The sequence below is a fragment of the Vitis riparia genome, chromosome 16 (genome assembly GCF_004353265.1).
Source record: "Vitis riparia cultivar Riparia Gloire de Montpellier isolate 1030 chromosome 16, EGFV_Vit.rip_1.0, whole genome shotgun sequence".
Classification (NCBI taxonomy): Eukaryota; Viridiplantae; Streptophyta; class Magnoliopsida; order Vitales; family Vitaceae; genus Vitis; species Vitis riparia.
In genome coordinates, this window is record NC_048446.1 from 11451156 (window position 1) to 11461089 (window position 9934).

The window sequence follows — 9934 nt, forward strand, 5'->3', positions numbered from 1 at the left end:
CACCCTCAAAAGCCAAAAATTTTCACCATTTGAACGAGCCTCAATTTTTCAAAAGCGTGAGTGAATAGTGCCTTGTGCGAAAAATTCGCACAACACCCCCCCTTGTGCGAAATTTTCGCACAACACCCTTCCCTGTGCGAATTTTCCAGCTTCTCCATCCCTACCCTCCCCAATCCCAAGCTCTAAGCCTCATTTCATCGCTTCATCATGCCTAAGACCCGAGGAGGATATACCTCAGCTCCCCCGAGCAGTCAGAGAGCTGCCCCTGTGCGGGCCCCACTAGATGCACCCTCACATTTACCTGATTCTGCCCCTCAGAGCAAATACCATACGAGGAGAGCATCTGCCACGCCTGTGGCCCCTACTCAGATTCCACCTCGGAGTCCTCCTACAAAGAAATCCAAGACTTCAGAGCCAGGAGAGTCCTCCAGAGCACCTCGGGATTCACAGTCTCAGCCTCCTTCCGCCAGGAGCCCTAGACCCAGCTCGCCCATTGAGGGCAACTTCGATTGCCGATCGAGAACATTTCATGTCGAGGCATATTTTGATCACTCTATTTTTCGACGGTAGCCTGAGTTGCGGAATTCATACCGCCTACTTGAGAGGTACCATCTTGTACCCTTTATGACTCCGTCCCAGTTCTTTTATCCTCGAGTAGCTTTAGACTTTTACCAGTCTATGACTACTCATGGCGTCCCGGTGCCAGCCTCGATCCTTTTTACCATTGATGGACGCCAGGGTATTTTGGGGGCTAGACAAATTGCCGATGCTTTCCATATCCCTTTTGCACCAGCAGATCCCACTGCATTTAGACGTTGGGCCCCACTTTCTGAGTGGGACATGGTTCGTATCCTATCTCGAGGGACATCTTCCAAGAGAACCATTTTGAGGAGGGAGCTTCCCCTAGGGATGCTCCTAGTTGATGTGGTGCTTTGCGCCAATCTTTTTCCTCTTCAGCATAGAGTGCAGAGGCGAGGGGCCATTATGGAGGCATTATTCCGTATCTCCGAGGGCTACTACTTTGGCCCCCATCATTTGATTATGGCAGCTCTCCTCCATTTTGAGGAGAAGGTGCATACACGGCGTCTTGCGAGGGTAGACACCATTCATTTACTTTTCCCTCGGCTGCTATGCCATGTTCTAGCGCATATGGGTTTTCCTACAGACCCTCATTCTGAGCCCCGCCGCCATTGTCGAGAGAGCTTCTCTTTTGACCACTGGAATCAGGTACAGCTCCATCAGCATTCCCCAGAACTTCCCGAGCCAAGGGAAGTCCCTCCTGCTCTGTCCACTTCAGCTCCTCCACAGCCAGTACCAGAGGTAGCATCATCTGATGCCCCACCTGCTATTCCTCCTACCTCAGAGCCGCCCATTACTATCCCTGGTGCGGAGTATCGTGCCTTGCTCGCTTTCTTCCAGACTCTGACCACTACTCAGACGGCTATTATGGAGCGGATAGACCACTTCCAACTTCAGCAGGACCAGCAGACTCTCATTCTCCGGGAGATTCAGCAGCGCCTCGGTCTTTTGCCACCAGCTCCACCTGTAGCCGTTCCTTCCACAATTGCAGCAGAGGACCCCTCCTATCCACCAGAGGAGCCTACTACTTGATCATACGATCACTCCTCTCCTTTTTTGTATCTATATTCTATGTTTTTGGATGTCTTATATATTTTGGACCACTTTTATATTGGGATTGGATGTATTCCATGTTTATCTTGTATATTGTACTCTCTCAGTTTATATAGACATCTTTCCTTTTGTGTATTTTAGCTATTCCTTTTTATTTCCTCTATTCATCACTCTTATGATTTTTCTTTTCTTATGCAACATGTGGTTTCTCCTGTTCATTCAGAGTCTCTTACTATCAGGAGGTATCACTTCCTCCCTTTTATTATCTCTTGCTTTTGGAACATTAGGGACAATGTTCATCCTAGTCGGGGGGAGAGTTGAGGAAGTAATTTGTTGAATTTTTGGTTAAGTTATTTTGCTAACAAATTTTTTGCAAACTCTCTTTGTTTTCTCAAAGATAATTTCTCAAAAGTAAATGGGAGAAATTAAATTCTTATCCATAGTCTCAGAGTTTGTATTATGCTTATTAAAGTTGATAAATTGTTGAAGCTCCTTTTGATTTCAATCTTAAGTCTTCCACTCTAATCTTTTCACACACTAAACACATTAGATTCCAGTTATAAGATGGAAAACTTTCTCACCCCCTAAACTTAGGAAATTTTCGACTTGGTGCCATTGACCTCATTCTATTAGTGTTGGGACACCTTATAAAAGGCCAATGTGTCTTATGAAAAATTTTTGCTTCACTTGCTTTGAAACCCGAGCAAGGTCCGAGGGGTATATGGTGAAAATCTTTAAAGCCTGGTGCCCTAAGCCTTTACTGGTTGGGAGTCACCGACCTCACTGCTCGTTACATGGGTGGATGGGTGGAGTATATATATATATATATAATAAAAAAATAAAAAAATAAAAAAGAAAAGGAGGTGCGTTCTTAGCCTTTTATATATGAGTTAATGTTGCTAAAGTTAGAGAAAAACCTTAGTTTGGGGGAGAATATAGTTTGACATACTATAACTGGAAACTAAGCACCTTAACACTTAGATTTTTGTGGAAGATTAAGAGTTGGTCTTTTGGGAGTGGAAATTATTTTGATACTCAAATTTACATAATGCCCGCTCTTTGCAAGTTGTGATAGGTAAGTTATTTGATGACTCTTGTTGATGATTGAGTTTTATATCCTTGACTTGCCATGTGAGAGTTTAATCCAATCATGCCACTTGATTATTTTTTGGAGTGATCAGCATGATTTTGTAAATTATTATATTATCTATTTTTCTTTCTTTTTCTTTCCTTCATTGCTCAAGAACTAGCAATGTGTCAGTTGGGGGGAGTGATTACTACCCAAAAAGTGTTATTTTACACCTTTAATTCATTATGTTTTAAGCACTTTTGTGTAGTAGTTCTCCATCTTTATTCCAATTGGCATGTTAAGGACCTAGCAATGACTTCTAATCATATTTGTGGCTAGTTTTAGTGTTTTGACAGCTTTTTGGATCATTAAGACAAGCCAAGTAAAGGAGAGAAGCAAAGAGGAAAACAGAGTGAAGAGAACAGAGGACAACAGCTGCAGTCTTCCTTCGCACTTTTGGAGCACTTCCCGAAGTCCATTTTCTATATGCTATATACCATTTCAAAGATCAGGAAGTCAAAAATCCAACACTTCAAACCGTGTATGATTTGGAGCTGAAATGGGGAAGATATGGCCTTCGGAAGACAACTGCTCCAAGCTTGTGCGAAATTCGCACAATACATTTCCTTGTGCGAAATTTTTGCACAGCAGCCCATGCGTGGTGTGAAATCTCCTCTGTTCTGCCGACTCCACATGAGATATTTTCTTCAGATATTTTTTGTATAAATTTCCATTCTTCTCCTTGTAATCCACCAACCATAAGATTTCTTAGCTATGAAGGTTGGAAAAACTTCTCTATATATATTCCCGTGCGTCCATTGTAAAATATATAGAAATATATAGATATTGAATTATATAGAATCGATGTACAGAGCCTTGCTCTGTTTTTCTTTATCTTTCATTTTCATTTTCTTGCTAGCCAAACATTCTCTGAGATGTTTTCCCAGAGGATGAGAGGCTAGGATTTTTGTTTCTTGGAGTAAAGGAAGCTAGGTGAAAAGTCCAGATGCAAAAGTGGAAAACTCTCGTGCGTTAAATACAGGTAGTTGGAGTTCATAAATGGCTTATAAATCTAAAGTTTTGCTTTAAATCCCTTAGAATCCCTTTGAATGGCCAATACATGGTAAGCTTCAGGTCTCTGTGGATGCTTATTGCTAGATCCATATCAGTCCATTAGTTATCATGTACGAGCCATTGGAAAGTGGTTCAAGGTGAAGACCCATAGTGTCTAAAGCCATTAATGGAACTTGACTACCATTTCTATTGACTTTTTATGAATTAAATCTTCATTGTTAAACCTATACCGGTTCGGGAAATAACTATAGGTTAAATCCCCAATGCGATGAGAAAAATCCGGAATTTCCCACTTTACAGTGGGCACCTGATCCTAGTAACCTGAAATCCCAAGAAACACCTTTCTTTCTAATTTCTTTCTAGTTAATTTTAGTTACTTTATGTTAGGTTAGCTTAATACCATCCGTTTTCATTCATCTTTATGTTTTCTTTTAAAGCTAACAAAGAAAAGAAAAAGCACCAAGTCAGTTTTTGAACTAATATCAATTGCGAAGTCAAAACCCATCTCTGTGGACGATCCTAGAGCCACTATACTATGCTAGCTAAATGCTATCCCGGTATATGGTGAAATAGGTTTATAAATTTTGTTGATTACTCCCGTATGAGGATTGAGATCAAAGCACATCAATTGAGTTGAATCAATTGGAACACCAATCGGGCACGAATCACTTGAGATCAAGGCTTTAAATGATATGAACAACTTTGGGTTGTCGATGATATGAAAGACTCTAGGTCGTGAGCTCAGGGCTAACGATTCTATGAAGAGCTTAGGACTGTGGATGCTATGAACAACTCTGTGTTATTGTTGACATGAACAACTCTCAGTCGGGATATCAAAGCTCAAGATGCTATTAACATCTTAAGGTTGTTGATGACATACAAGACTATGGATCGTCACCTCAAGGCTCCTGATGCTATGAACAACTTAGGAATATGAATGACATCAACTACTTTAAGTTGTGAGCTCAGGGCTTCAGATGATATGAATAGCTCCGAGCTATGGATGACATCAACTACTTTGTGTTGTTATATCAGGGCTTTAGATGTTATGATTATGTCTGAGCTATGTTTGACATGAATAACTATGGGTCATGAGCTCAAAGCACTAGATTCTATGAACCGTTATGGGTTGTGGATAACATGAAGTACTCTGGGTCATGAGTTAAGGGCTCTTGATGTTATGAACAACTTTGGGCTATGGCTGATATGAACAACTTTGGGTCATGAGCTTAGGGCTTTAGATGCTATTAACAACTTACGATTGTGGATGACATGAGCTACTCTGGGTCATGAGCTCAAGGCTTTAGATGCTATGAACAACAATCAACTTCAGTTGACGTGAATGACTCTCAATCATGAGCTCAAACCTCTTGATGCTATAAACAACTCAATTCTATCAATGACATGAAAGACTATAAGTCATGAGCTCCGGGCTCTTGATACTATGAACAACTTAGGGCTGTGGATTACATGATCTACTCTGGGTTCTAACCTCAAGGATCTAGATGCTACGAACAACTCTAAGCTATGGTTGACTTGAATGACTCCGGGTCATGAGCATTTGGCTTTAAATGCTATGAACAACTTAGGGTTGTTAATGACACGAAAGACTCCGGATTGTGAGCTTAGGGCTCTAAATACTATGAACACCTTAGGGTTGTGCATGACATGAGTGACTCGGGGTTGTGAGCTAAGGGTTATAGATACTATGAGCATCTCAAGGCTGTGGTTGACATGAATGACTCAGGGTCATGAGCTCAGGGCTATAGATACTATGAACATTTTAAGGCTATGGTTGACATGAGTGGCTCTAGGTCACGAGCTTAGAGTTTTAGATGCTATGAAGAACTCAAGTTTGTCAATGGCATAAGCCACTCTAAGTCCCGAGCTTAAGGCTTTAGATGCTATGAACAACTCTGGGTTGTGGTTTACATGAATGACTCCACATGAGCTCAAGCATCTAGATATTATGAACTTTTCAGGGATGTGGATGGCATGAATGACTCTGGGTCTTGAGCTTAAGGCTCTAGATTCTATTAAGAATGCTAGGCTATGGTTGAGATGAATGACACCAAGTCATGAGCTCAAGGGTTTAGATGTTATGAACAACTCAGGGCTTTTGATGATATGAGCCACTCTAGGTTGTGAGATCAAGGCTTTAAATGCTTTGAATAACTCTGGGTTGTCGATGATATGAAAGACTTTGGGTCATGAGTTCAAGGCTAATGACTCAATGAACAACTCAAGGCTATGGATGACATGAACGACTTTAGGTCAAGAGATCGGGGCCCTAGATGCAATGAACAACTATGGGTTGTGGTTGAAATAAAAGACTCAGGGTCGTGAGCTTAGTGCTTTAGATGCTATAAACATCTCAGAACTATTGATGACGTGAGCCACTTTGGGTCTTATGCTCAAGCCTTTAAAGGCTACGAACAACTCAGTGTTGTGGTCAACATGAACAACTTCGGGTCATGAGCTCAGGGTTCTAGATGCTATGAACACTCAGAGCTGTTGATGACATGAAAGACTTTGGGTCGTGAGCTCAACGCACTAGATTCTATGAATAGGTCAATTTTTTGCATGACATGAACGACTCCAGGTCGTGAGCTTAGGGCCGTAGATGCAATGAACAATTCTGGGTTATGGTTCATATAAAAGATTTTGGGTTGTGAGCTCAAGGCTCTAGATGCTATGAATAACTCAAGGAAAACATAAGCCACTCTAGGTCTTGAGCTCAGGGCTGTAGATGCTATAAACAACTCAGGCTTATGGTTGACATGAATGACATCGGGTTCTTAGCTCTTGCCTTTAGATTTTATGAGCAACTCAAGGATGTCGATGACATGAGCCACTCTTGGGCATGGGCATAAAGCTTTAGGTGCTACAAACAGCTTTGGGTTATGGTTGAGATAAACAACTTCGGGTCATGAGCTTAGGGCTCTAAATTCTAGGAGTAGCTCAAGGTTATCAATGACAAGAAACACTCTAGGTCATAAACTCAGGGCTCTAGATGATATGAATAGCTCAGGGCGATGAATGACATGAAGGCCTTTAGGTCATGAACTTAGGGCCTTAAATTGAATAAAAAACTATAGGTTGTTGTTGACATAAAGGACCACGGGTCGTGAAATCAAGGCTCTAGATGCTATGAACAACTCAGGCCTGTGGATGAGATGAGCCACTCTAGGTATTCAAATCACTGCTCTAGATGCTATATATGAATAGCTCTGGGTTATGGTTAACATAAATGACTCCGAGTTATGAGCTCAAGGCTCCAGATGCTGTTAATAACTCAGGGCACTAAATGACATGAGCTACTCTATTTCATGAACTCAGGGCACTAGATGTTATGAACAACTTTGGGTTATGGTAGACATGAACAACTCTAGGTCATGAGCTCAGGGCTCTTGATGCTATGAACAACTCAAGGCTATCGATGTCATGATACAGTTTGGGTCGTGAGCTTAGGGCTCTTAATTATATCAATAGCTGAAGGCTGTGGATGACATGAGCTACTTTGGGTGGTGATCTCAGGGCTCTAAATGCTATGGATGACATGAGGTCCCCTGGGTCATGAGCTCAAGGCTCTAGATGCTATGAATAACTTTGGGATGTGGTTCACATGAACGACTTTAGGTTATGTGTTCAGAGCTTTAGATGCTATGAATAGCTCAAGGTTGTCAATGACATGAGCCACTCTAAGTCTTAAGCTTAGAGCTCTAGATGCTATGAATAACACTAGCTTGTGGTTGATATAAACGAATCCAGGTCGTGATCTCACGACTCTGGATGTTATCATAAGCTTAGGGCTATAGATGACATGAGCTGCTCTTGTTCATGAGCTCAAGGCAATAGATGCTATCAACAACTCTTGGTTGTGGTTGATATGAATGACTTCGGGTCGTGAGCTGAGAGCTCTTGATGCTATGAACAACTCAGGTTTATCGATGACATAAAAGACTATAGGTCACAAGCTCAGGGCTCTTGGTGCTATGATAAACTTAGGGCTGTGGATGACATGAGCTACTTTAAGTCGTGGACTCGAGGGTCTAATTGCTATGAACAGATCAGCCTTATGGATGACATGAGTTCCTCTTGGTCATGAAATCAAGGCTCTAAATGCTATGAACAGGTCATGATTGTGGATGACATGAATGACTTGGGGTTGTGAACTAAAGGCTATATATACTATGAACATCTCAGGATGTAGTTGGCATGAACAACTCTAGCTCATGAGCTTAAGGCTTTAGATGCTATCAACAGCTTTGGGTTATTGATGACATATGTGTTGACCCTCAATTTTGTCCTTCGACACTTGCATTTATCTTAGGGGTGTCACATGCACCCAATTTTTCCGTATGGCACAGCCATGGCCCCCTTTTGGGCTTTATCCGTTTTCGAGCCTTGTGTAGGTTCATCTATGGTCCAATGTAGTGTGACTGTGTAGTTTATTTTGGACTGCCATCATGGCCAATTCCCTAGTTGTTCACATCATGCTAAAGGAAGGAAGTGAGGTCTCCCCAAAACTTCAGTTCAGTTGGAGTTCATAGGAGCAGGTTCGAATACGGAGCACTTGGGACTGTTTTTTTTTTATTTTTTATTCCTCATTCTTGAAGGAATGTTGTGTCAAAATTTGAGAATTTTTCTCAACCGGTCGACCGGACCGTCAACCGGTTCAACTGGTTTGTCAAGTTTGTTTTTAGGCGGTCAACCGGTTGGCAATCAGTCGACCGGTTCATCGGGGCTACTTGCGAACGGCTCTATTTTTGGCATCCTTATTCAGGCTGGTTTGAGCCCCGATGCTTCAAATGGGTTAGGAGGATGGTTTTGTGTCCGATTTAGGCCACTTTTCGGGTTTATTGCAACCCACCTTGAATCCATGTGGATTCTTGGCGGGCAAGGAATTATAAAGTTATAAGGGGCAGCTGCCCACCTCGGAAAGATGGGAGCTAAATGAGTTGGGTTTTGAGGCTGAAGAGGAAAGAAAATGAGGGGGTACGGATGCCAAGGATGAAAGTTTGAGAGAGAAGGAAAAAGAGGAGACGTTTGGAGAGAAAAAATAGAGGGGTTTTTTTGAGAAATCTGGGTAGAGAGACTCTGCAGAAGAGGAATTGAAAGCGTGGGGAAAAAGGTCTAGGGGTCTCTAAGGGTTTGACACTTAGAGAGAAAGAAAATAAAGGAAAAAGAGAAAAAAAATAGAGGTCGGAGAGAAGAAGTAGGAAAGGTTTTTAAAGAAAAATAGAGAGAACGGGAAAAATGAAGGATCTTGAGGAAAAAAAAAAAAAGAGGATTTCTTTAGTTTGCCTAGGTAAGAAGAAAAAGAGATCGTGATCACCGATCTTGAGTGGATTTTGTAGAAGGAGAATCAATCTCACTTGAAGCTAAGGAACACCTCTCAAAGGCTGGTTCTTTTAAGGTACATTTTTGGTTACTCTCAGAATTCTTGCTTATATTCGGTTCCTCTTTCTGGTCGTTTTAGAATGCTTAATGTCTTATTGATTAGTGTGGATGAAAAGAGCCACTAATTGTTATGTTGAAATTGGTTCTTTGTCTTTTTGTTATGTTCTTCATTCAGTTGGTGGCATTGATCCCGTTTGATTTTGTTCTTGAAAACAATTTTTTTTTAATCATTCCCCCGTTTCAGCCCATGAATCTACCCCTGAAATTAGGCTATTTATGTTCATCTTTCGCTCACCTTTCCCTGGGAATTTTTTTTTTAATGTTTTCATCTATGCTTTCTACTCTTTTTTTATGGTGTTAGAGTTCTTGTCTATGTGTTTGAGCCTGTATGGGAGAATGACGGAGGCTTGGATATAAGAGATAAGATTGTCCAGTTCTGGAAGGTTTCGAGTTAATGGATTAATGCCCGAACGGGATGCCTTCCTTTGCCACCATGGCATGGGCAGCGCCTCTCTTTTGAAGCCCCCTTCCATCATCGGGATACGTAGGAGCAGGTTCAGGTAGCTTTTTAGATGGGAGTCCCGCCGGCGGTAGCAGGCTGACCATTTTCCCATGCGCCCCCCGCATGACCAACCCACTCACTTTATCTCCATTGTTCAAATGAAAAATAAACACATTGTATTGTTTTGGCCGATTCTCCCTCATCTGGGCTTGAAATTGAGAGCCATTTTTTTTTTTGGATTCCTTATTCTTTGA

The 9934-nt window shown here is 41.7% G+C and overlaps 1 protein-coding gene across 1 annotated transcript; it reads left to right on the forward strand.

Moving 5' to 3' along the window:
• Positions 1–207: 207 nt before the first annotated feature.
• On the forward strand, positions 208–9633 carry LOC117933251 (vegetative cell wall protein gp1-like). The gene is made up of 3 exons (XM_034854636.1): positions 208–537; positions 1228–1522; positions 9542–9633. The coding sequence occupies exons 1-3, from the start codon at positions 208–210 to the stop codon at positions 9631–9633; spliced, it is 717 nt and encodes a 238-aa protein (XP_034710527.1).
• The last annotated feature ends 301 nt before the right edge of the window (positions 9634–9934 follow it).

Bases quoted from the DNA above. Each gene is read 5' to 3' on its own strand.
- LOC117933251 (XM_034854636.1), top strand. From the start codon at position 208: ATGCCTAAGACCCGAGGAGGATATACCTCAGCTCCCCCGAGCAGTCAG. The intron at 538-1,227 runs GCATATTTTGAT...CACTGGAATCAG, and splicing joins CGAGAACATTTCATGTCGAG to GTACAGCTCCATCAGCATTC. The intron at 1,523-9,541 runs GTCTTTTGCCAC...ATGGTGTTAGAG, and splicing joins GGAGATTCAGCAGCGCCTCG to TTCTTGTCTATGTGTTTGAG.